Raw genomic sequence first — 26,646 nt, 5'->3', positions numbered from 1 at the left:
GTGCAAGCTAAGGATTGAATCTCTGAAAAGAAAGAGCAAAACTCGTGAAAACTAAGAAACCCCATGAGGAGTCAGTCAGAGTCAGATTGCAGAAGTGTAAAATAACTCTTAAAAACAAATTCTCCGTTTTGAACAAGCAGAACGAGGTCAGTGCACACAGGCTAAATGACAACTTAGCATCGGCACTCGGTAATTCAGCAGCAGCTGCTGTGGGAGAGACAACAGGTAGGGAAGAAACTGAAAAACTAAGAAAACGAAGGAAGTAATTGTTATAGGTAAGAACATAAAAGTGTCAAGTACGGTGGATCGGATTGATTTGGCCGAGCTGTTGAAACGGATTAGCAGATGTAAAACAAACGACATTTGTGCGTATAACACGGCAGTGATCGAGGAAACGCTACAAAGGCGAAAAGCAAAAACACCCGTGTGTACGAGATTTTGGCGCACGTTAGAGATCCCCAGGTGCTCAAAATTAATCCGGAGCCTTCCACTATGGCACGCCTCATCGCCTGCATTGCGTCGGTGCGTTAAACACTACAATCAATCAGTCAATCAATCAGTCAATCGAGGAAGCGCTACAGAAAGGGGGAAGCTTGAAAGCAACGAAGAGAGAGCTAGCCATTGGCAAAGACAGGATGTATGCACTCGGAGATGAGCAGTGCAACATAACGCACAACTTGGACGAGATAGTTAAGGTAGCAGAACGATTCTACGCCAGGCTGTATGCCAGCGACATTAGAATACAAGCTGAATCTGCAATCTCCCACTAGTAACGAAAGAGGAAGTTTGATAGGCTCTCGAAGGCATGAAAAGAGGAAAAGCTGCAGGTGACGACGGCATAACCGTGGATCTTTTGAAGGAGGAAGGAGATATTGTGCTGGATAAGCCTGCTGTACTATTTTTGGAATGTATGAAGACTCAAAAAGTGCCCATAGCCTAAAAAAACACCAATCTTATTCTGATTCATAAGAATGGAGATCCCAAGGACCTCAAGAATTACAGACCCATCAGCCTACTCTCGGTTGTTTACAAGCTGTGTGCCAAAGTTATAATTAGCTGCACAGGTGACAGCCTGGATTTCCATCAACCCAGAGAGCAGGCTAGGTTTAGTCATCAAGATGTCGTCAACCAAGTGATAAAAAAAAAAGCCACAAAGTACACTAAACCCCTCTACATGGCATTTATAGATTACGAGAAAGCTTTTGATTCCGTGCGCACTGCAGCCATTTTAGAGGCACTAAAAGACCAGGGCATAGAGGAAACATACATACAGGGGTGAGACAGCTGCGCACATTGCGCACTTTTGATACAAATCTGCTTTCCTGCGCCAGGCTGCTCCAAAAGCTTGAAAATTGCAAAAATTGCGCCAAACTGCTCCAAAACAGTCTGAGAGCCAAGGATTTTAATGCTCCACCAGTTTGAGTGGGGAAAAATGCTTACTGACGGCATAATTTTCCAGCACCCCCAAGGTGATCCTGTTTGTAAAGGTTTAATTGATCATACAATAAAAAACCCGCATAAAATTGTCCCCAAGATAGTTTTTTCGAAGGTCACCATGTCGGGTTGCACATGTTATATTCTGTGAGTTTTTTAGAGTTTTCCCATGGAAAACAATTGCAAAGTCCTGTAGAAAAAATACGTATGTGTACTCAGGCGACAAACTACTGGTGAAAATTGATGAAAAGATGGCAATTTTCGGAACGCCGTATCTCCAGAATGACATTACTGGGCGCCGCCATCTTGATGTGGTGAATATTGGAAAACATGGCCGTCGGGCGAAGCAGTTGCTTGTGGTTCAGGCAGAGTGCTCTTCGCAGATTTCTACTGTGGTTTTGGTTATGGGGGTGGGTGGTTTTTCATTTAGTCGTTTGATCTGTTGAGGGAAGTTGAGTGTCTCGAAGAACGGGAGTTCATCAAAAACAACGTGGGGCCCGTGAATTCGCCGTGTTTCGGCCTCGAGTGAGAGGCGCGGTGCGTGCTTGAAGTAAAATTTCAAACTCATTGCGGTGTTATAATAAAACGCTGACTTATTGATGCCTTTGACAGCAAGCTTGCGAGTGGTGGAAATGAGATGATCGATACTGCAGAAGTGGTGGCGCAGGCTACATCACCGCAAAATGTGACCGTCAAGCAGTGGCCGATAGCGGGACGGGCTATTTTTGCACGCTAGTAATAATGGTTGATGTATCTGAAGTGAAATTTAATGCCAAGAGGGAGGTGGCTAAACATACCAGCGTTATTCAAATTGTGATTGTAGTGAATGCGCACCTTGGGGATTGCAATGGGAGGGCTGGTGGGGTGCGACGACTGCCACCTCGCTTTGCGCAACTTTTGCCATGCCTCTACAATTGCGTGTAAAGCCGAGTCTGGGATTACAAAAATAACATTTTCAGCGTTCACATGATACTGAAAATGCCTCACGATTGCGTAGCTTTTCCACTCAATGTTTTCAATGGCACTCCATGCTATCTATGCATAGAGCCCAAGAATTTATAAATGGCTTGTAAAAAAGTAGTGCAGTTCGTGCCTTGTGATACTCTAATAGAAAAAACTTCATTGAAAGGCTGTTTCTGTTATGTACGTTCAAAACCCATTACAGAGTGCACCCCCCCCCCCCCCCCCCCGAGTTTCCGAAAATTTGATTTTTAGGCTCCTAAGGTGACATGATAAATGTCATCATTCTGCTCCAAATCAAGGTTCTTCTGCTCAAAAATTGAGATTTCGCTGCTCCAAAAACTTCTCCCAAATCTGATTCAGCTGTCTCACCCCTGTACATAAGACTTCTAGAAGACAGATGTAAGGGATGCACGGGCAGGATAACCCTTTTCAGGCAAAGTGATAAATTTCCAATCCGAAAGGGAGATACCATCTCTCCAAAACTATTCACAGCCTTCCTGGAGGGGGTATTTAGAAAGCTTGACTCAAAAAACATCGGATTAAGGATAAACGGGGAATAGGTTTGCAGACGACATAGTCTTGCTGAGTGAGACTGCGGGACACCTGCAAAAAGTGCTCGAGGAACTACAATCAGAAAGCATGGCTGTGGGGTAAAAATGAGTATGAATTAATCTCAATTAATGAGGAATAGCATGCCAAGAACATCTTCTTCAGCTTAGGAAACTAAACACTAGAAGAAGTGGCAGAATATAACTACCTCAGACAGATGGTTAGTGCTGACCCACGAGAGAGAAATCTGGCTCAGGATAGGTATGGGCCGGGGAGCACTCGGCAAGCACTCCCAAATAATGAAAAGTAAGCTACCTCTGTCTCCCAAAAGAAACATCTACAACAAGTGCATACTGCTGGTGATGACATATGGAGCTGAAACTTGGCGCCTTACTAAACAAATGGAAAGATCGGCTCAACGGGCCATGAAACGAATAATGGTAGGAGTAATGTTTAGGGACTGGAAACGAGCTGCCTGGATCAGGGAGCAAAATGGACTCGAAGATATCACAGTTAAGTAAAGAAAAAGAAACGGACTTGGGCTGGCCCTGTAGTGCGGTGAACCGACAACCGGTGGTTAACGATGGCATGCTCACACACGTTGACCCTCCGCTATCACAATTAATTCTGCCTCTATAATTGCTCCTACCGACTGCTCTTCATGTTTCACTTGGACAATGCACGCAGTGGACAGACAGATGACCATCCCGGTAATTGCTAACGTTTCGTCTGTGCTCTCTCAAGCGGTCGTTAAGACATCGGCCGGTCTGCCCAATACATTGCTTTCCGCACGACAGCGAAACTTCGTATACCACCCTTGCCACGCATTCAAGAAAGGCTGTCCGATGGTGTTTTTCACATACTACAGGCATTTTTCGGACGGTTTAGTCATTTTGCAGAGCTGGTTCGTGTTGTTGGGTGCAGGCAGAACTACTTTTACATTTATTCGACTGGCAATCTTTTTTAGACGGTGGGACGTACTATGCAAGTGTGGAATCACTGCTACTTTCTTGTTATCAGCTTTCTCTGACCGGCACATTTCAGCCTTTATGTTCTTTGAGAGTGCCCTCGGCTACAGAAAACAAGGACACCCGCAGGGCACCCAGCTGCAAGCAAGCGTTCTGATTGCTTCCTAAGGCTAGTTTGGATAGAATGATGGCGCGATTTTTTGAAGGGCATTTCCAATACACATGCTAGCAATGCCTCTCTCGGTTAGTTCAGAGTGAGCCAGATGGTAGGGTAACAGAAGCTTGTTTGCGCACGGGTTGTATGCCCGACCCATGGGTGGAGCAGCTGCTCCATTTGTGCCATTGAGCGCCAAACTTGTTTATCAGCACCATCTTGCGCCGCGGAGCCCCAATTGTGCCGCAAGGTACGACTACCACGATGGCCGATGCTAGTTAACGTAGCTGAAACATTGCATTTTTGGTTCAGTGTGATTATGGTTTCGGTCTCATCAAGGCTATGAGCGGGTATGGACGTTGGCTTTTGCTTAGCTGTAAGGCTGCAGGCACTACGCGCCCTCTCAGTCTTCACTTTGAATTTCTTTGTGTCGCATTTTCACGGTTTTGTTCACCAGGGCTGGCCTCTGTGCCACAATTGATGGAAAAATCACCACAAAGTGAGTGAAATATTTTTGTGCCACATTGCAAAGAGATAGAAAACAGAGTTGTTTATTGGAGGGGAATTTCAATTTAGTCGACAATTTCTGATGTATTGGGCAAACAGGGTCTTGAATGCTTTAGCCTCGCTCGCTAATTCGGTGCGCCCTGGTTGTGAGGCAGTTACTCATTTTCGCCTGTGAAATTTGGCTTAGCTTTGCTTATGTGGAGTGTGGTACAGTAATAACTGTGCCTTCAAACGCTCTCGTTACGTAGTCTGCGGCGTATGTTCGTGGACTCTCACAACCCTGTGAGCGGCGAGAACAGAGCCATGTTTTTCGCACGCCCTGAAACCGCTATTCGATAGAAGAAATGCAAGCAAACACATTGTTTTACAGAATGCAGCCGTGAGTTCACTCCACAGTGCCGTCTACCGGACACGAAGCGAGGCCTGTTATCGGACCCCCTTTGACTTTGCGCACGAGGTTTACCCTTTGGATAGTGATAACGCTGCCCAGTCGCTGGGGCTGATGGTAGATAACTCCGCACATTGTAAATTTCCAGATATAGTACAAGGCCTGTGTTCCTGTTTGGAGTAGGTTCTAGTGCACGGTAGAACGCCTAATATACATAGATTAACCTAATTGGCAGTGGGCTGGCACTGCAACCTGTGCCAACCCCCGGCCAGAATGCCTTTCTGGCTGCTCCCAGGACTGCTCTCAAACCCCTGCACCTTGGAACTCCACCTCTGCCAACCATGTGATGCTCGGACAGGGTCAGTGTGAGGTCCTGGAATTGCAGCACATTGTGTCCAGAACTTCACGCGTTAATTCCAGCATTTTAAAACGCTGTTGAAACAGGGCTAAAAGCCTATCGACAGCCAGCGGGGAATTAGAAGCGCTGTTGTCTATAAAAACCATGAAATCGTCAACATACCCAAAAATTTTTAAAATGTCAAAACCTTCCGGGCAGCTGTCAAGGTGTCAAGGTGAGGCAGCTGTCAAGGTGGGCTAAAAACAAATTACTCAAGACCGGCGCCAAACGTGACCCGATACACACACCCTGTTTTTGAACGTGGTAGTTTCCGTCCCATTCTGTGAAGGTTGACTGCAAATGAAACTCATGCGGTGTCCGAGTGAAACATGAAGAGGAGTCGGTACGAGCAATTATGGAGGCAGAATTGATTGTGAGAGCGGGGGGTCGACGTGTGTGAGCGTGCCGTCGTTGAGTTTAACAGGTAAGGAGTCTGCGTTCCTTCGCATGGCTGCCACACGTGGGCAGTGGTGGGGAGAGGGCAAGAAGTGAGGATATACATGGGTGTGTCTCTCCAGTAGATGCTAGTTGAAAGCAGCGCTCCGTGGTGGCTTTGTTCTCTTCTCTTATCATCGTCCGCATGCACTGTGAATTTTTTCTGCAAGGTGGGTCTAGAAGAAGGGGAAGGCCATCAACTCGATGGAGGGATGAAATAGAGGAATTCAAAGTAAACTGTGGACTCGAGTAGGGCCGGACACGAGGGGTTGGAGGTCAGTGGGGCTGCCATTCGTCCTACACTGGACCTGCTGATGATGATAATGATGATGGGGATGATGAGCAATCGTTCACGGGCACGTGAAGGTAGCCACCCTCGTTTTGCCCCCCCCTTGCAGAGCGACCCGACGCTGATCCTGGAGTACCAGAAGGACCTGCGGGAGGAGTGCTCCCAGTTTGGCGAGGTCAAGAAGGTCGTCGTCTACGACGTGAGTGGCAGTGCACGGGAAGGGGTGGTTGGACCCAGTGACAGAGCATCTGCCTAGCGGCATGCTGGCAAAGGACGGCCGTCCTCGGCCAAGTGGACAGCCACACGAGACATGCTTGCACAGGCTATTGTTTCATCACCTGCTCAGGTTTGGCCAAATGGGGAGAATGCAGCATGATTGCTTGTTCACCTGCTGCGAGCATGCACTGCACAGGTCATGCCGACGCAAAACTTGGGGTCGTGATGCACACACTGCCACGTTCAGAGGTGCGTGGCTGGCTTAGCAGTTGTACCCCAAGTCATTTGATCAGGATCAATATTTGTCTGCATGCCTGCTTGCTTCACTGCAAGTGTCATCGAAAGGCGATAGCCTTGTGCCTCCCCACAGCTGCCCATAACCTCCTTGCACCCCTGCCACAGTGAAGGCAAGGGAGCCTGGCGCAACTGAATGCAGTGTTCCCACATTCCCGCTGCTCATGTGCCACCTGTCAGGGCATCTTGTCTCTTGTCTCATGTTATTAGTACTGGAGCAGTGCTAGGGGAGCTCTTCTTTTTGTTCACTGTTCTCTTTTACGTCACCTCTCTTTGACACCAGTTTGTTTCCATTTGTTATCATAAAGGCCAGTAGTGCATGCATTGCTAGGTGAAAGGACGCTAAAAGTCTCGGCTACGTGCCAATCTTCTGCCTCAAATAGTGTCCCTGAGGTTTCCCTTGCAGCCAACGATGGGGGCATCTATGAGGCATGTCCCACTTTTGGTGGTTTGGGACAATACTGTGTGCCGACATTCCTTCACCATTTGCCTGCTGGCTGAACAGAGTGACAGGCAGAGTTGATTGCTTGGGTGGGCCAGGAAAAAATGCCATTTTCAAAAGAAAATGCTTTGTTTGGCATTGGGTGCAGCTGACATGTTTTTTTTTTTTCTCCGTGTTTACCTTAGCAGACCATGAAAAGCTTTACTGTTAGAACAGATTAGGATGGGGGGGAAAAAGGAAGTGCATTCTGGTGGCCACGTAGGTAGTTTCGTTCCCTTTTTCGTGGTGCAGCTGGTTGGACGCCTTCAGGAGCCCTTGATGTTGGCGAACGGGGTTTTGCTAAGGGTGTTTTGAAAAGTGGTTGATTTTAGGAGTACTAGAAAATATTAATATTTTATTTTATTATTAAATTTTTTTTTTTGCTAAAGGCACCGTTTGGAACTTCAACACACAATGAAATTGATTGATTTTAGAAGTCTTAGGAATGATTCATATTTTGTTATTATCATTTCTTTTCTCCTTTTTCTTTTTTTTTTGTGCTAAGGTAACCATTTGGAACATATTGCAGTCATCTAAAATGTAGATGGGTGAATGCCCGAATGCTTTTTCCAATGATACCAGTCTTTGAAATCTTTGTGTAAATTGTGCATGCAAAGCTTCTTTGTATTGGTTTGGGAATGTGTGGTTAAGTAGCTGGGGATGCGGGAAGGTCTGGATTTGCCGGTACAGTAAAACCTTGTTACAAGAGACACTTGATTATAAGAGACATTTAAATGAAGACGGTCTGGTTGATTTTGCTATGCTTGCCATGTTAGCAACATTGCCTACAAGAGACCTTGGTTACAGGAGGCATGATTCTTGGGCCCCTTGAGTGTCTCTTGTAACCAGGTTTTACTGCACATATTTTGCTGCTCCCTCGTGAGATCTGTGTGTGGTGCCAGGAGCCTCCGCCTGTTGTCCCTGTAGTAAGTACAGGGGAACCTCGATTATCCGGTTTTATGACGACCCACTTCTTGCGACGGAACACCGCGGTCCCGCCAAACTCCCCATTCGGGCAATGCATCAGAAATCCCGGTGATAGAGCGCTCGGGTGCGCGCAGTCCACTTGATGCGATGGATGCTGGCGGGGATGAACCGGCATTTTTCGCACCTTTTACGCTGCTTCACCACCTCATTTTGACCTGTATTTCTGAACCCCAGTTTGACGATGAAACGTAAACGGTCCGCGGTGAGCCTGATTTCTTGCTGAACACACTCGAGCACGCACGCGGGTGCTGGCGGGCGAGAGCCTTCGGCAGGCCCACGCGGCAGCAGAACGCTGACGCACCAACTGCAAGAAGTCCAGGTAGCCAGTGGAGTGCGAATTTGCAGCTCCCATTGAGCTGACAAACGTGATATGCAGTACCCCGAGGCTAGGATGGCCCAATTCGTGTGTTCCTTGCCGCTTGCCCTCCCCTGTATGACTTGCCCACAGCCTTGGCCACACTCCTGCCTTTGCCCCTCTGGTATTGCTCGGCTGGGGCAGAAGACACCATGGAAGAGGGGGGCACAGTGTAGGAGGACTCTTTTCTCTTGGGAACTTGAGATTTCAGTTCGGGGTTCGCAAATGACGAGGTAATGCACTAAATATGTGCTAGTAATTTAAAGAAGTCCTTAGCCCATCTGTTGCATGAGAGCACCTGCTAGGGCAGCATGTACCTGCACCCTGATCATCCAACAACCCTGGTCCTATGACGCTTTCGCGCGGTCCCTTGCAAGTCGTGTTGTCAGGGTTCCACTGTAGGTGAGCAATGGTTGGCTCGTGGCCTCTTCCTTGGCCGTGGCCTGGTAGGTCAGTGCTCGGGCCTTCCGGTGGGCAAGCTTGTTGACCTCCACCGCAGAGTGGGCCAAGGCCCACACTGGGTTCCACGTGTTCTTTGGGCGGCTTTTGATCCTTGGGCGTTTAGAGGACCAAGTGAGACGCCGAGGCAGACTGGCAGCTTCTGCAGCCTTGCTGCGAATCCGCGACCACTTTGGTCTCGCCCGCTAGGGTGCCTCTTGAGCGTTCTCAACTTCACCGGATGCACCACTTTGTAGCTCTGTCCACACAGGCATCTGGGAAGGCCGTCGGTGCACTCTGTGGGGGTTCCTGTGTAGAGTGGGAGGGAGCAGCTCAGACCCAGAGGTCCAGCTCCTTCTGGTCATCCTGGCCGACAACGTTGCGACATGCACTGCTTTGTCTAGGATCGCAGGGAGCGTTAAATAATGTCACCTTTTTGTTTCCAGCGGTGCATACCGGCATTGCGATCGTTTATGAAGCAGTTGCAGCTCATTTTCTTGTTGCGCAAGGGTGGAAGCTTGCTCGCACAAGTGGTCAGCAGCTAGCGTGGCACACGGGCACTTCAAATTGGCGGTTTATAACTTGCTTTACGAACGCCAAGTGCCAGCCCAGAACATGAAGAGGCAGCAACCACGAGGTCTGCAGCAAGTGGCAATGTTTTCGCGTCGCTTTCTCGAAAATTATTGTCTGCTGCTGTGCTGTTAGAGCTGACCAAACCATGGTGATCAGCTGGGCGGTCACGAAAGCTGCCAGCAAGGTCCCGCGAGGAGCTGAAAATATCCGAACACTTCTGGTGCTTGGGTAGCTTTTCTTGCACACTGTAGGGTACTGTTGTAAACAGTCTCGGCAGCATCGGTTTTGTGAGTTCATTTGAACATTGAGGAAATGTTGTTCTGCAAGGTGTATCCTCACCTAAAAGTATATCTTGGTCTATACTCTGACGCCACAGCAATTGTTCTCGGTCTGCCTTTTATTGTGGTGCTCCATCTTAGCTGGGCGACCAACTTCTGGCCCCGTCTTGGCACGTGGCATCCCTTTCCTTCTCTGACGTTGGCTTCAAGCTTGGCTATCCTTGATACCATTGAACTCATTGGCGCCACCAGCTGCGACACGTAGTTTGCGAGCTGCACCTTCGGATTATTTCCTGCAGAGGCCTAACTCACGCTGGTCGCTCCTGTGCGGCTGACATGAGCGGCCTTTCCTCTTCTGGTCACCCTGACAGGGTGTCCCTCTCGGGTACCTGTCGTCCTCCTTTGATTTCCTTCCATTGACTGCTCGCTTCAGTGTCCTTTTCAGCTAAAGGGTTCCCCACAATCTACCGAGCTCTTCTGCCTGTTCCATCAGTTTTGCTGTGCACTCGTTTACTCGATCTCTTTGCATTGCTTTCTACTCTCTGGCACTGATGGCGGAAAAAGTAGTGCACACTGGTAGGTAGTACTGCTTTCTTGTGCAGCAGTGTACCATTCCGTAGAGTTGTCTTTATTGAGCAAAAAGAAAGAAATATTGTGGGGTGGCTACGTAGGCTTGAAGTCCTCGGGTAATCCTGCCACTGGCTGCTCGGTCGACCAAGACGGCCTGTTTGTGTGCCACATAACACGCACTCCTTCTGCTCGCCAGAAGAGTCGGGAACAGAGGGAAGGAGGTCAAGGTTTCGGTCGCACTGCCAAGGGATGTGGTTAAGTGTCCCTAAAATAACCCCAAAATATGAGTTTCGTGTAGGAAAGAGATGTTATTGGGCAGAGTTTGGGAACGTGTTGGCTTGAAGCAGGGTGTTGAACCGGAACCGAAAACCGGAACCGAACCCGAATTTTTGCCCGGAACCGGAACTGAACCGGAACCGTATTTTTTACGCCATTTTGGAGCTGAACACGAACCGGAACGAATCGAAGGAACCGTTTCGAACCGGTTCCGGGGCCTCAAAAATGTGATTTCTAGTTTTCCATTTCGGTACCCTACCTTGCGTCTGAAGACATTTTGCCACTCGCCAGACAGCACCATGAAATATTTTGCATAGTCTGCAGTTCCCAAGGCCCATCATGTTCTCTTCTAATTATTGCCCTCAACTTAATGTAAAGTTGTCCGTATAGGCTATCAGTTTGCGTTAGGTACTGCCCACCTCTCCCAATTATCTTTTACATTTAGCATAACTTGTTAGAACGCATATTCCGAGGCAGCATATCATGGAATATTCTTCATGGTTTCTATCTGCACGGTGTTTAAAATCGTGTAAACTTTTCGATGTGCTGTTAATTCGCATGCATCCCTGTCCGCTTGTGAAGGCCTTCAGGGACACCATCAACAATAAATCCATATTTTACACTTATTTTAGTTTGAATGGGCAGTTATATACAAACAGTACGGAGACACAAACACTTGTAGTTCTCAAAGTTAACGTCACTTTTTCTTGTATACAGTGCTGTTGTGTCCTTTGGTTACTGCTCTAAGAGAACATGAGATATAAAAAAATGTGGGATCCTAATTTCCACTTTTAAAGTATATTTGATAGCATTCTCATGTTATCTTGAATCTTTCATGTTATCTTGAATCTTGAAGCAGTAATTTTTGGCTGAGGCACTTTGCGACACCCTAATTTAAGTACAGGATGTGTTGGTTGACTACTTTCTGCAAGCACTCAAGATTTAGAAAAAAGTTGAAAAAAGTGTTCCAGGGTCGCTTTAGTTTGGCCAAGACAAAATATTTGCACAAAGAAACATTCATTATGACTGTTTTTATGCCGCCTTGATAATGAAACGAAAAACGAGCACAAAAAAACTAACGAAAAAAAACACGCCTGCTTTTTTCCTTCGAACTTGTTTGAACCGGAACGGAATGGTGCTTTGGAACCGAACCCGAACCGAACCCGAAAAAATTCCGGTTCGACACCCTGGCTTGAAGTCATCTGGGCAGTGTGCCCTCCCAAATTTGGTTGCAGGGCTTCAGAAGGAGATTCTCCTACCTAGCCTGTAGTGTTGCGCTATTTCCTGGTACGTGTTGGTTGGTGTTCGACTGTGCGCCTCTCAAGTGCCTTTGGGGAGAGTGCTGGTCAAAGCATGGGCACTCTCATTGGCCGGGAAAGCGGAGTGGGAAGGAGTCCACTCGATTTTGGTCGTATGGGAGGGGCTCAGGTGGCAAAGTGCTATTGAGGAAACTGTACCAGCAGGGTCGCTTCTGCATGCCGTTCCACAGTTACCATAGTTGAGGTGCATTGACTTATAGTCAAGGTGTTGGCTACTTCCAACTTCTTCCACTTGCCGGACGTTGTGGGTTAAAGTCTGATCCCACAAAAGCCAGTATCGTTGATCTTTTCCCATCCTTCTCGCTGTATATAAAGCTAAAATGGTCCTGCTCAATACTGTCTGGGATTTGTTAAGTCGTAAATTCTTCAAGTACTATTTGGGTGACCCCCTTGACAGAGTCAACCGTGTATATCTTCGCAGGTGGTTGTTCTTTTTTTGTTCTAATTTTGGTGATTGAATTTCTCTCCATTCAGAACTGATGGTGTGCCTGTTATTGCAGTATTCTGGCTTTGGCTGATCCGTAGCTGTACCGTTCTTCCTCAAGTATACGCCACCCCTGATTCTCAGCCAACCCCCAAAATTTGGAAGGCTAGAAAAATTTTCGAAAATGTGTCTTGAAGGTTAGCCACACTAAATGGGAAAACGGGACAACAGCCAGTAAAATAACACAGCTCTTTTTAGCCGCAAACCTTCTCGGGTTAACCTGCTCGACAACATAGCTGTCGTCACTGCCTCTTATTGCTGTCATTCTTATACGCCTCGAGCGCGGCCTGTAGGGGCGCCACTGAAATCCCCCTAGCGGCCCGTTTCGAAAGCAGACGCGGGAGTCCGCGTCCCGCTCCCCAGTGCCGCCGCTGCTTTTGCAGCACGTTCACGACTGAGATTTACCGCTTGTGGGCGTTTTAAATTCATGTTTGTGTGGAGCAGTCACTCTGTTCGCCAATGGGGTGTGTTTACGAGAGTGTAAATGTTTCCGACGCGATCGTAGTGTGGTATTTTCGGTCTGTATAAGCGCCAGGTGTGTGTCACAGGCCAGCGTCGCGGAACCGGCGTATGATGGAGCCGATTGTAGTTACACTGACCTGAATTTACTAGCCGTGTCTCCGTAACCACCGGTTCCTCAGATGTTCATGCTACGGCTATACACTACGATTTAAATCGGTTTTGCGCGCTTACATAATCAGCGGAGCACTCATACCTGACAGCACACCAGTTACGTTTGCCAATATTATACCTCAGATATTGATCACCACCATTTACGAGCCAGTCTGTGTTAAATTCGGGAATATTCAACAAAAGTACGATGGACAATGCATAATTATACTCGGGGGATCAGCACACGACAGAGTCGTCTTGTCGTGAGGTGCGCGCCCGCAGACCTTCATCTGCTACATGTATCCTCTGCGAGCAGCGCGGAGACGGGCTTACAATATAATCCGCGTCCGCGACTAAATGCTTCTTCGAAATATCGTCATATGGCACAGGGAGCCTGCAGAATAAACCAGGAACTGAAATCAGAGCCAACGACACATTTCATCGCTTGTTGAACAGCCTACCCTGTATACTTCCAAAAATGCGTCCGCCGTACGATCAGCTCTTCGTTGAAGTAGAAAAACAAAAGGAAAGTGAACGCGAGATTTATGTGTGGGATTACTAAAACGTTCATTGTCTGATTCCGCTCCGCATTTGTACACGGCGTCCCCCTCCCCCCCCCCCCCCCCCCACCGATTTCTCACGAAATAGTAGTGCATTTCGCGTATAGTTGGTCTAGTGAAACCTACCTGGCTTACGTTTAGACGAACGTCTTTAGCATGCCAGAAGCTGCACTGTTTTTTTTTTTTTTTTCATTTCCGTTAGAGCTATTATGTTTCTAAATTCCGCATATGCACAGCATTTATTTTTCTGTGGTTTCATTTCCTTGGTTCTTGCTATATGGCGTGTGTGGGCACATATTTAACGACGCACAGGCTTGGAATATACTTTATATTTTCGCATGGTTTATATTCTTATAAAAGGCATAAGTTATTGTCCGGGATTGGGTTAATCACATCCCCGAAACATATTTTCCTGCGGCGTATATTGCGAAACGAAGCCGCATTCGTTGTCCACGCTGGGAAATGAAGCCAACCTCTCATTGTGCGAGTATTGTATCAGGTCTAAACGAGACGTCAGTAGAATTCATTTGTGACTGATGTTTTGGAGGTGGCATGGGTGATATGTTGCTGCCGTCGCCGACGCCCGGAAGAGTAGCGACGAAGCGCGCAGAACCGCGTCCCCGGGTAGCTCTTGCAGGCGATCGCGTACTCTACGAAGACGCAGCTGCTTTTTAAGTGACCTAAATGTACTCTTTGCCTATAGTCATCACCATAACGAGTTTTTTTCAGGGCGCGGAAAGGCGAAAAGAAGCGAAATAGAACCAAAACACTGCACGAACCCCTATCAGTCACGCAGCGCAAATCCCGTCAACGCCGCGAAGAAGCGGCGGCAGGCGGCGCAGCGATCGCGAAGCTCGAGGCGTATAGAGCGTGTGCGGTGCAAATTAAGTGAATTGAGAGAAGTTGCATGTTGTCTTTAGGGTTCCTTTAACCCATGGAAGCACTGCACAGGACATTTAAAGGGGCCTTGAGGACAAAACACAAGCTTGGTTTATTAAAAAAGACCGTTTACCGTTTTGTCTCCATAACAATGATACCAATTTTATTGCAAACTGTGACCAAGTAATTGAGATATTAAAGACACATGTGAGGCACTGGACAAGCAGAGTAGAACCGTGGGCCTGAAAATTAGTATGCAGAAAACTAAAGTAACGCTCAATAACCTCGGGAGAGGACAGTGGTTTGAGATAGGTGGCGAGGCAGTGGAAGTAGTAAGCGAATATATCTACTTAGGCCGAGTGGTGACCCCAGATTCCAACCATGAGGCAGAGATAATTAGAAGGATAAGAATGGGGTGGAGTGCATTCGGCAGGCATTCTCAGATAATGAATGGCAGCCTGCCATTGTCCCTGAAGAAGAAAGTGTATGACAGCTGCATCTTACCGGTACTCACCTATGGGGCAGAAACCTGGAGGCTCACTAAGAGGGTTCAACTTAAATTGAGAACGACTCAGCGTGCAATGGAGCGGAAAGTGATAGGTGTAACATTAAGGGACAAGAAGAGAGCAGAGTGGGTCAGGGAACAAACGCGTGTTAAGGACATATTAGTAGAGATTACGAAAAAGAAATGTACGTGGGCAGGGCATGTAGTGCGAAGGCAAGATGACCGCTGGTCATTGAGGGTAACAGAGTGGATCCCTTGAGAAGGCAAGCGTGGCAGGGGGCGGCAGCAGGTTAGATGGGCAGATGAGATCAAGAGGTTTGAGGGGATAAGTTGGTCGCAGTTAGAACAGGACAGGGATAATTGGAGATTTATGGGAGAGGCCTGTGCCCTTCAGTGGGCCTAGATAGGCTGGCGGTGATGGTGATGATGAGGCAGTGGCGACTCCACAGCCACTTTCGAGCGATTTCTCCATGAGCCCACTGAGTCTTGTTTATGCAATTGGTGGCCACCGTCCTAAGCCATCACCAAAAAACATGACTGGGCATCAGTTCAGTGCTAACGTGCAGTTACCGCAAGGATCACTGTGTTTTATACGCTCGCCCATAAGACATCACTCCTGCCTGTATCATGTCACTGTAGCGCGAAATTTCAGTTTTTGAATGTTTGTTGCGTTTTTTGCGGTTCGAGTGGAGCGAGTGGCTCGAGTGGAGCGGAGTGAGTTCCCGCAGGCTAGTTCTTTCTAATGAACCGAGGTTCTCTTCGTGTGCTCTTGAAATGCCACACGTGAGGCCACCAGGCCGGCCTTCGCCCTGCTCTCGTGCAGCGCCACCCCGAGGGCGTGGCCACGGTGACCTTCAAGGAGCCCGAGGAAGCGGACGCGTGCATTGGCCGCATGAACGGCCGCTGGTTTGCCCAGCGGCAGCTGTCGGCCGAGACCTGGGACGGCCGGACGCGCTACAAGATTGTCGAGACCGAGGAGGAGCTCGAGGCACGGCTCCAGAAGTGGGACGACTTCCTCGATGCTGAGGACGAGGACAAGGACAAGGTCACCGACACCTCGTCCGAGCCTGTGGCAACGTCTTCCTCCTCGGCAAAGAGAGAAGCGGACGACGATAACGGTGCTGGTGCCGAGAAGAGGCTGAAAACAGCAGCAGACGACAGTGCAGAGTGATTGTGGGCGCTGCTGTTTCGAACAAATTTCCTTGTAAATAGTTTTCTGTTTGTTCATGAGGATGAAATGAAATTGTTTTTGACACGCAGTGTGGCTACCTTATAGGCTGTCCTTTCACTTGGGCCTCAGCTGGCAAAAAGGCAGCACAATTCTGAGTACATTGTGGGAACACTTCTCTCTCAGAGGCTGAGATGCAGAGTAATGCAGCGCGGTGCATTGTGGCCTCTGCCTTTTCTGTGTGACCTCGGCTTGTGCTTCAAAAGCTACAGCAGTGCACCCTTTTTGTTTTTGTCTTGTGTATTTTCTATTGTCTTGTATTTTGGTAGCAATTGTTCTCAGAGGCACAGGCGACTTAGCTAGCAATGATACGTGAAGCGGAGCGTCAAATCATTCGTTCCAGGCTCCAATGTAATGTGAAGGAAAAAAACATTCCAGTCAGTCATTTTGACGAGGTAAAACACAATTGTGGCATCTCGCAAACTAAACGATTCTATAACTAAACTGTGCTACTTGTTACAATAGCAAGCTTATTGTTTTTGTAGCAAACTACCGTACAAATCGGAATATAGTTCGAGGCAGAATATGGATCACCAATGAATGGAAAAAAGGTTAGATATACAACATCGTTTTTTTGAGGCTATACGCACTTGTTTTATGCCAGATTGTTCGTTAAAGCTGCCTGAACTCTCGTCAGACAACTGCTTCTGGCTGGCTGCCTCCCACACGGCAAGTCGTCCTCACTCCAGGGAATAGCTTCTCACACTCTCGAGACCATGTCATCAGGAAGTGAGTGCCAAGCATGGGACACCCATGTGCAGGCCGTCGCGAGAACCGGTCCGTGCAGGTGGCCAGCAGGCGTCTTGGGGTTGCCGCCGGCCATCCATTCGTAGAGACGTCGCACGACGCTCGCAGACGAAAGTCGCCACCGTGTCCTTCAAGGAGCACGGCCACGAAATTTTCGGATGTTTCTTTTTTTTTTTTTTAGTTGCCATGGGTGTCTGCGAGCCCAGCAATCATAGAATGGCACATTAGCTGGCCTATCGCAGTGTAAATAATTATTTACAGCCTTGTGTCAGTTTCAGTTTTGACGAAACGAGCACTGAGGTGGCCGCACTGACAGGACTGTGCTTTTGACGTCACTCTTCTCGTCACACCACGGTCGGTCAAAGAGAGAGTGCTAGAGTGCTTGAGCCTCTCACTGTCAGTGAGCGTGTTTGTGCTATTTTATTCCTGCTCAAGATAAGTTCAGGCACCTGAGACCACTTTACCACAGCATTTAAAAGAACAGCGATATAGTATGCCCAAACCAATGGCAATGTGTCTGGCTAGCACGCGCCCGTGCCCCATGACGTCAGACTCAAAAGTGTGACGTGACGCATAAGGCAGAGCAGCGCACGCCTTCAGCAGCCAGCACCTTGCTTACATCGCGACAGCGTTCACGTCGGCATTTTGGGGCGAGGTGCAAGGCGAGGCACTCAACGCGTCATGCTGATCTCGATGTGGACAGGTTGTTCACTTCGAGATTTTTTAGTGCATGCAAACGTTAAAATTGATTTAAAATGTGTTACGCTACTTAAAGGTTACAGTTAAAAGTTCCTGGAAGACGTCTCCACAAAGAAAGGAAGCTTGTTGCATAGTTAGCTCAGCTTTGAAATTCTGTGTCAGTGCTCCTTTCAGTTTCAGGTGCACAGCACAGCGTCGACAAGACGAGGTCTTCCGAGTGTTGCATAGCGAGAGCTGCCCCTTCCCAGTAGGGTGCAATCTTTTCGGTGCTGAACTAGCGCTCGCCGGACACATTGCCGTTGGCTTGGGCATACTATATCGTGTTTCTTTTAAATGCTGTGGGGAACTGGCCTGAGGTGCCTGGACTTATCTTGAGCAAGAATAAGATGGCATGCACACACACTGACAGTGAGAGAAGCACCAAAAAAAAACGATGGCGGTAGATCCAATTGACGTTGGTGACGATGGTGCTTTTCTGGTTTGGATGGGCCTGATGGGCTGCCCAGTTGCCAGATGGCAACTAGCATTGCGCCAATTACCGGTATATAAGTTGAGGGGTGACTTTTGGGCAAATGTTTGGGTAAAGAATATTGACCTATATTCCGGCTTATACTACGATAGTATGTCTGTAAAGTACGATGTACTCGTTCCAAACGAGATCCAGATCATTGAGTTCAAGCGCTGTTTTTCATAAGACAACCAATACTAGAAGGCAGTTGTGTGATGTGTGTTGTCATTCACATTATTCATGACGTATTTTCAGCACTTGTGTTTTGGCCTGCTAAACACTTTTATTACTGAAAAAAAAAAAAATTGGCTGTATGCTACACCCATGGTCTACTGGCGTTTTGGATGTGCTTGAACCTAGTGCCATTGCATTGAAATGCAAATGTTTGCTGCTTCACTGGGTTTTTGAATGGCTATTGAGTCCAAATGTGCATTCATTGCTCTAAAATGCTCTGAGGCATTGATGCGTGTGCCAGTGCCTCGTGCAACTTTCAGAAAATTAACACTGGGAGCAGAATATTGAGTTAACACGAACAATTTTTTTAACAAGTGCATTGTAGTATTGATCTTTTCTGAACCTGAAATAGTGTTGCGAGCTTTGTTGACTCTCCGTCCCAACAGTGCAGAGGGGAAACATTTTAAATGTAATTCACAAATTGTAAAAAAGAAGCTCCGAAAAAGCAGTTCAACTTCTCATGTACAGAGTTAATTTATGATTTGGGGTGATGCTTTCATTGCAAGTGATTAGTATTGTAATTAAAGGTGTCGTCCTAGGGTATGAAAATGCAACTTGATGGAAGCAGTGTGATGGCAGCCTATAACGAGCGAGTGCTGACTCTTTCTACTGCCGGGAAATTGCAGTGGCACATGGCAGATCCTGAATGCCGTTCACAGTCAGTCATTGAGCCGGATGATGGTCGTTTCGAATTCGTTTCAAACGCCACTGGGGCGGGAGCATAGGGAACGAGCTGCCGTCTGGAGAGTTAAGCCGGCGTTCAAAGGTTGATCATAATTTGCCGTTCTCTGCGCAGTTATAGGTGGTGAGTGAGGAGTTGGAAATCAAGCCATGGTCCTTGCTGTACAGTTTCTTATGCAGTTGTACGAACGATGTCTACCTGCTCCTGAAGGGGCCACGGAGACAAAATACATTTGGTTCATTGAGAAGAATGCCTTGTGGGAATAACACTAGTACCACCTTTAATGCGAACTTCTTTCAAAGGCTATATAATGAGGAAAACAGAGTAGGCAGACCGCTCACAGGCTACTTTCACCTACTAAAGTTATGACACGTTACGGCTTACTTGTGCGACTGGCTGACAGATTGAAATGCAAAAAAGAGGAGAAGGTTATAAGCTTGCAAAGCAAGCTATATGCGCTTGCAATTCACTGCATTTCTTCTCTAGCAGTAATAAATGTGCGGTAGATAGTATAAGTAATGGGTGGCATTGCATACGGCAGTACCACCAGCGAACGCTGCGAAACACAACTGCCGTGTCGAGTAGTCATGTCTGTCACGACACTGGTCAACTGGCACAAGTGACACTGCCACTTAACTGACTCTGCTTGTTGAGTCTTGCCCTATCTTTGACAGAACAATTATTGTGAACTGTAACAATTACAACACGCATAGGTCTGATCAGAAGTATACTGAACATGGGAGCAATCATCACGCGGCATCTGTGCACCATGTAGGAAGGCTGACAGTAGCCATCCACTTGGTCGTCTAGAGGTCTCACAGTTCCTGTTGGACTGGAGCATTTCAAGACTACGTGGAGTCGACGTTTTAAGGTGCATCATCATCGCTGATGCATCATCGCTGATGTCACACAACATGCGGCACTGCAGGGCAGTTTAAATTTTGGCTTTAATTGTTCAGTTTCAGAGCAGATAAAGCATCGTTTGTGGCTGTAGAAGTGCTGACTGGTCTATAAAGCACCACATCTTTTGAATAAAATGAATTTGTATGACGTCTTCTTGGCCCGTTTAAAAGTAATTTAGTCGGCTCTGCATACAAACTGAGGCAATTTCTGTAGATGCATGGATGCTGCTGGCTTCGTTTTAGGAGCCCTCCAAGTTGTGTACTTGCTGGTTAGAAGAGGGTGCCTGTTCTGTACGTCATGGGCCAAAATGCCCCCAGCTTGTTCCCAGCCTTCAGCATGGATGCTGAGAAGCAATAAAGGCACGAGAGACGACTGTTGGGCCGTTTTTCTCACACCAGGGCATTCTCTCCTTCAAGCCTGTGCAGATGTGGAGGAGTGGAGCGCCAACATTCATCTTTGGCGGATTTGCACTTTGGTAGGGGCAGCTTGAGCTCAGAGCAGTGGGTTTGTGAGCGAGTGATGCTCTCTCTTATTTTGTAACATTGAAAATGCGAACATTGGCCATTTTGTAATTTATTTGAGATGTTGGCCTCTTAGAAATTTCAATTCGCCCACATTTATTTTTGACGTATATTTTGCATGTACGGTACGTGCCATCAAACCAAGTGGGACATGGCTGGTAGGCCAATTGAATGCCTTGTTAATTAACCGGCTGGAAACGTTAAACACACAGCTCCGTCACAGATGATGTTGCACTTGCCGGCGGGCTGTGCAAACAGCCGTGAAGCGGAGGCGACATTGTGGGCGGCCAGTGGCATGGTCCTCCAGCCAGCCAGGAGAACTTGCGTGCACAAAGGACTTGCATGCAGGCGTGCTCCCCAGCTGATGGCCAGCCCACAATGGCTCGCCAGCTGCAGCGTCACCTCAGCCTGGCTGTAATGGCCACGAACTCCCCAACTTCTGCTTCGAAATTGCCTATCGGTGCTGGTCATTTGAGCCGTTATATTTTGTACTTGGCATTCTTTTTTGGGCACACTATATGGGAAAAGGGTTTTCAGAAGGTTGAAGTTATCGTGCCATTGGTGCATATGGAGCTGGCCCAGGCACCTTGCATCGTGGCTTGTTTCACTTTCAAAAGTAACATTGTTTTCCCCCTAAATTTGACTCTTAAGGCATCTGTGGCCATTATGCAAGTCTGTCCCTTTTAGGAGATGTCAATTTAGGAGATGTCAATCTTTAGCCTAGTAACCACATTTAACCCAAAACTCAGTTTTATGACAGGGTATGATGGGCCCGTGGCTTTTGCTGGATGATTGACGTGGCATTGGGCACCATGGTCAGACCTCTAGCTCTCCGTGTAATTCTGAAGTTGTAACCAATTGTGGTGGAATGATTCGAGGCACAAGGTGGGAAGCACAAGCAGTTGCTGCGGTCTGGGGTCCAGGTCTTGCTGATGAGCCTTCCTCCTTCCTGCAAGGAGGCATGCCCGAAGGCTTTACCGATCCTGCGAAGCTTGTGGTGGGGTTTGCACCTACTCATGCCTGACCATGGGAACTTGCTCAGTGCTTAGCTCCCTCCGACTAGTAATCCGTTCTGTCGCATCATGGCTGGCCACTGGAATGCACCGGTCGCAGCGAGTTTGTGGATGTCCAGGGACAGTTAGCTGAGGCCTACAAAGTTCTGCACCACCTGGACTTGCGAAACCCCTCTGGATGTTTTTGGTTTCGCTCATTCCTTCTGCAGGGAGACCATTTGCCAAGGTGTTGCTGGTTTTCAGTGGGAAGTCAGGTGAAGCAATAAATAGTGGGGGTGTTTTCAGCTGTTCTGGTGGAAGGATTTAAAAAAATACCACGGCCAGTGTATGTACTGATGACGAGCCAGCTAGTGCTCTCGTCGCTCAAAGCATTGTGGGGACCACTCCAGCACCATTCAGGTATGTGCCTACGCATCATCTAAGCATCCCCCCTCCCCCAAACACGCCGTGCCCATCGCTGCACAGGTTTGCGCTTCTTTCTGGTCGCGCATTCGCCAACCGACTCGCCGGCTATGCCTAGAAGCTAGGGTGTCTCGATGCCAGCGCCGCCGTACAAGGGGGAGACACCCTTTGAACGGTCCCGTGCCACCGCTGTTGGGTCAACGTGCTCAACGCGCTGTACTTTTCGTTTCCCACCGGATCCAGCAATGCGAAACACATAAGCCTATATGTATGGTCCCTAGGTCTTTCTAGGGACCATACTATACGCCTCGAGCGTGGAGGAAAGAAAAGGTTGTCTCGAGCTTCGCGATCGCTGCGCCGCCTGCCGTCGCTTCTCCGCGGCGTTTAGGGGATTTGCGCGGCGTGGCTGGTAGGGGCTCGTGCGGTGTTTTGGTCCTGTTTCGCTTGTTTTCGCATTTCCGCGTCCTATAAAACTTGTTATGGTGACGTCTATAAGCAAAGAGTATAGGTGCGTCTATACAGCTGCGTCTGCGTGGAGTACTCGAACGCGGACAAGAGCCACACGAGGACGCGGTTCTGGGCGCTTCGTCGCCGCTCTTCCGGACGTCGGCGCATCACCACTGTCACCTCCAAATACGTCAGGCTAAAATGAATTCTACTGCCGCCTCGCTTAGGCCTGATACTGGCGCAGTGAGAAGTTGGTTTCGTTTTTCAGCGCGGACAAAGAATGCGGCTTCGTTTCGAATATGTGTTTCGGGGGAGTGATTACCCAATCCCGGACAATAACTTATGCCTTTATGAGAATATAAAGCTTGCGAAAATGTTAAGCATGTTACAAGGCTGCGCTTCGTTAAATATGTGCCCGCTCATGCCTTATAGTAAGAACCAAGGAAAGTTAATGAAACCAGGGAAAAATAAATGCTGTGCAAGTCAGGAGGAAACAGAATAGGTCTAACGGGAATGAAAAAAATTACACCATCTTCCCGTAAAGGAACCCTGAGTAGTATGCGAAGCAGCCATGGGGCCGACTGAAGTTCTCATTAGTTTTCAGTTCGTCGTTTCCGCTGACGTTCATCTTCGCGTGCCTTCGTTGTATCAGTATAGCTTCTTGAGGTAGTTTGAATGAGTGAAGGACATAAGGCGCGTTTGTAGCACATATGCTCCTGTCTCGGTTTGTAGCGCAGTAGTGCCACGTACCTCCCGCCGCAGCCAGAGAGTCGTGGGATCGAAACCGGGCGCCGCCTAACTATTTCTTTTTATAGTGGACTGCGCTGACGTCAGCCAAAACGCTGACGGGGCTGAAGATACGCGCATGCGCAGTAGAGTGCGGACGGCGGACAACGAGGGAGGGAGGGGCACAACCCCGAGCATGAGATGCTTCGCATCTAAAAACCCAATGCAGCTTCTGATATGCTACAGACGTTCGCCGAAACTTGAGCCAGGTAGGACGTCCACCAGACCAACTAGATGCGAAATGCGCTGCTGGTTCGCGAGTCATGGGCGGGGGAAAAGGAGGGGACGCTGTGCACAAATGCGGAGCGAAATCGCACAGCAATCGCACACACACAAACCTCGCGTTGACTTTCCTTTTGTTCTTCGACTTCAACGGACAGCTGATCGTTCGACGGGCGCATTTTTGGAAGTATACAGGGTAGGCAGTTCACAAGCGATGAAATGTGTTGGAAGAGTGGGGTATCTGATAAGGCCCTCTGATTTCAGTTTGTGCTTATTCGGCAGGCTCCCTAGCTGTGCCATATGACGATGTTTCGAAGAAGTGTTTAGTCGCGGACGCGGATTACACTCTAAGCCCGTCTACGCGCTGCTCGCGGAGGATAAATGTAGCGGGTGAATGCTTACGGGCGCTCACCTCACGACAAGACGACCTTTTGTCGTGTGCTGATCCCTGAGTATAATTCTGCATTATCCATCGTACTTTCGTTGAATGTTCGCGAAATTAAGACACACTGGCTTGTAAATGGGGGTGATCAATATATGAGGTATGATATTGGCAAACGTAACTGGCGTGGTGTCAGGTATGAGCGCTCCGCTAGATTATGTACGCGCACAAAACCGATTTACAATAGCCGTAGCATTAACATCTGGGGAAACGGTGGTTATGTAAATTTCAGGGCAGTGTAACTGCAATGAGCTCCATGCATACGCCGGTTCCGTACCTGTGAAACGCACCTGACGCTTTTGCAGGCCGAATGTACGACACTAAGATCGCATCAGAAACATTTACACTCTCGTAAGACGTAAACACACCCCATTTGTGAACAGAGTGAATGCTCCACATAAGCATGGATTTCCAGAGCCCACAATCGGTAAATATCAGTCGTAAGGGTGCCACAACGGCAACAGCGGGGAGCGGGACAAAGACTCTAGCGGCTGTTTTTTAAACGGGCCGCTAGGGGGATTTCACTGGCGGCCCTACAGGCAAAGCTCGAGGCGTATACGTGTATCCACCCTGTACGGCGGATGCGTACTAGAGGCGACGTCAGGAGAGGCCCTAACGTCGCTTCTACTGAAGCCGGAAGTGCCATTTCCGGAGGTCGCCATTTTTTGCCTGGTATTTTACGCGCACGCGCACCGTCTTCCGCCTTCGGCGCCGTTGTTAGGACTCGGTTGCAAGTGGCCTCCGATGGGCGTGAAAAAACCACGTGGCTTCCTCCACACCTCTCCCAATGCGCCGGTAACAACAGAACCTCTCCTTAGCTTTGCTTTCCTCGATGCTGCTGACCCATTAAAGGAGTACTTACGAAAGGAGTAATTACGAAAATCGAACCGAAAGCCGTCAGCCGCCAGCATAGAATGACTTATAGCACGTGTATTGCAACCAACTTCAAATTCGGTCGCCGCGCGGGAAAATGGCCGTCGAAGGCCAGTATGCAAGCGGCCCAGCCTTACGTCACGATCTCCCCCGTGACGTCAGGGACGTTCGCCGCATCGTCTGCTACGATTGCACATGGTCCGCACTCGCCCGAGCAGTCGACATGTCGTCTGAATCGTCAGACTCAGATGAGTCGCTGCCACCCGACAGACAGAGCAACTTTATTTTGCCAGGCGATTAGGCCGGCGATGTCTTCGCCGTCGCCCGTTTTTTATATCACTGCGGCTCGAATCGGCGCAGGCCGTGATAGCAACAGCTTGTCGCCACTCTTAAAATCAATCTGATCGCGAAAAAGAAGTTCCACATGCGAGAAATAGGATGCTAGTGTGGTGAAAAATTGTGCTAAGCGTTGTTATCAGCGCTGAATTTAAAAGCGGCGTTCAGATATATGCCGCGATGGTAAGCCTTAAAGCCTACGCTGACCGGCAGCGGGGGTTCGGCGTTCTGACCCAGCACTGCCGGCACCGCGGTGCGGCAAGCGGCCGAAAGATGCCGCCACCTGCGCGCTAGAATCAAAATAGGCCACGACAGATGTCTTGATCACCGACCGCTGAAACGGGAATTATCGCAGAAATAAAGCTCTATATGCGAAAAAGGGGATGACAGTGGATTGAGAAGTTGTGTAAGGGATGGCCATTCGCAGTTCTGCAGATACCGGCGATCAGATATTCGCCACGATTCTAAGCCTAAAGTTCCCAACACCCAAGATGAACCGAGAAACGCCGAGCCCGCTGGCTTGGGCGACAGTTCTTGCGGCCGCCGCCGCGCACGAACTCAGTCCACGTTTAGCACTGCATGTCGTCGCGTGGAAAATAATGCATCTTGGCGTTGTCGTCGATTTGCTCGGAGAGGCTTCCACGAGCAGTACTTCGCATTCCGCGAGCTTGCCATAGCACAACTTTAGCGAGCTCGGCGGCGCGCACCGCCGCGTCGCCGCGGTGCGGTGCGCGTCGACATCGCGCACCGCGCGGTGCCGGCACCGCGCAGTTTTTGGCACCAATACAAGGCAACACCATGCGCCGGCCACGAACAGAAGAGCAAAGACGTCGAACACGCAAAGTGCGCAAAGTTTACAAGCATTGCTCACACAGCTACACCCACGTCTCCTGCCCAAACGAGTACCACCGACAACAGCAGCGCAGGATATCGTTTCCGGTTCCGAAAACGACTATATGACGTCACCCTGAACCGGTCAGACACGCGGGCCGATGTTTCGTCACACCGAAAGCGATTTCGCTAGTGCTGCCGATTTGTGGAAGCTCGCGGCCGGGACAATCAAACACAATTTTAGATGTGACTACGGCCTCGGATCGCTGTAAAAATTTCTGTGAGGCATCTGTACAAACTACTGAAGCCAATTATATCATTTTTTAGGCGTCAAAATTTGATGTCAGTACTCCTTTAAAGGAGCCATGAAGAGAAAATGCAAGTTGGTTTTATTCGAAAGATTTCTTGTTTTATAGTGCCCCCAGCGCTTGTCCGGATACAAACGGTGCTTTATTCACTGAGAAATGAAACAATTTAGGTTAAAATTTTGATTTTCCCGCTCAATCGTGCGTTTTCGTGGTCCCAAATGACATCACAGGAACCGACCGCTCTGCAGCCTAGAAGACCTTCATTCACGCATCCGCCGTACAGGGTAGAGACACGTATACGCTGGCGCCGCCATTTTCGGTTGCTCGTTCGCCGCCGAAGCAAGTCATTGTGTCAAAACCGCGCTAAAATTATCGCCGCAACGCGGTTTACTGAAGAAGTTTGAATCATATTGTCTGTTTCGCGTTGCTAGGTCTCGTGGGAAACGAAAAGAATAACGCGTTGAGCCCGTTGGCCCAATTGCGGCGGCACATGGCCGTTCAAAGGTTGTCTCCACCCTGTACAGCGGTGTTGGTTTGTTCCCGCGTTTCTTTA

General features: G+C 48.6%; 1 protein-coding gene across 1 annotated transcript in view; it reads left to right on the top strand.

Moving 5' to 3' along the window:
- Barc (RRM1_TatSF1_like and RRM2_TatSF1_like domain-containing protein barc) overlaps positions 1-20,059 on the top strand; it is a 54,188-nt gene extending 34,129 nt beyond the window's left edge. Inside the window, exons 6-7 of the mRNA XM_077683820.1 lie at positions 6,194-6,283; positions 15,735-20,059. Coding sequence (XP_077539946.1) covers positions 6,194-6,283; positions 15,735-16,082 — 438 coding nt within the window. The 3' untranslated portion in view covers positions 16,083-20,059. The remainder of the gene's footprint in view (positions 1-6,193; positions 6,284-15,734) is intronic.
- The last annotated feature ends 6,587 nt before the right edge of the window (positions 20,060-26,646 follow it).

The sequence above is a fragment of the Haemaphysalis longicornis genome, unplaced genomic scaffold, assembly GCF_048455015.1.
Source record: "Haemaphysalis longicornis isolate Haplotype H1 unplaced genomic scaffold, Haemaphysalis longicornis Haplotype H1 scaffold_9, whole genome shotgun sequence".
In the NCBI taxonomy this organism is placed as follows: Eukaryota; Metazoa; Arthropoda; class Arachnida; order Ixodida; family Ixodidae; genus Haemaphysalis; species Haemaphysalis longicornis.
Note: the sequence above shows the minus strand (reverse complement) of the source record. Positions and strands in the feature narration are given on the sequence as shown.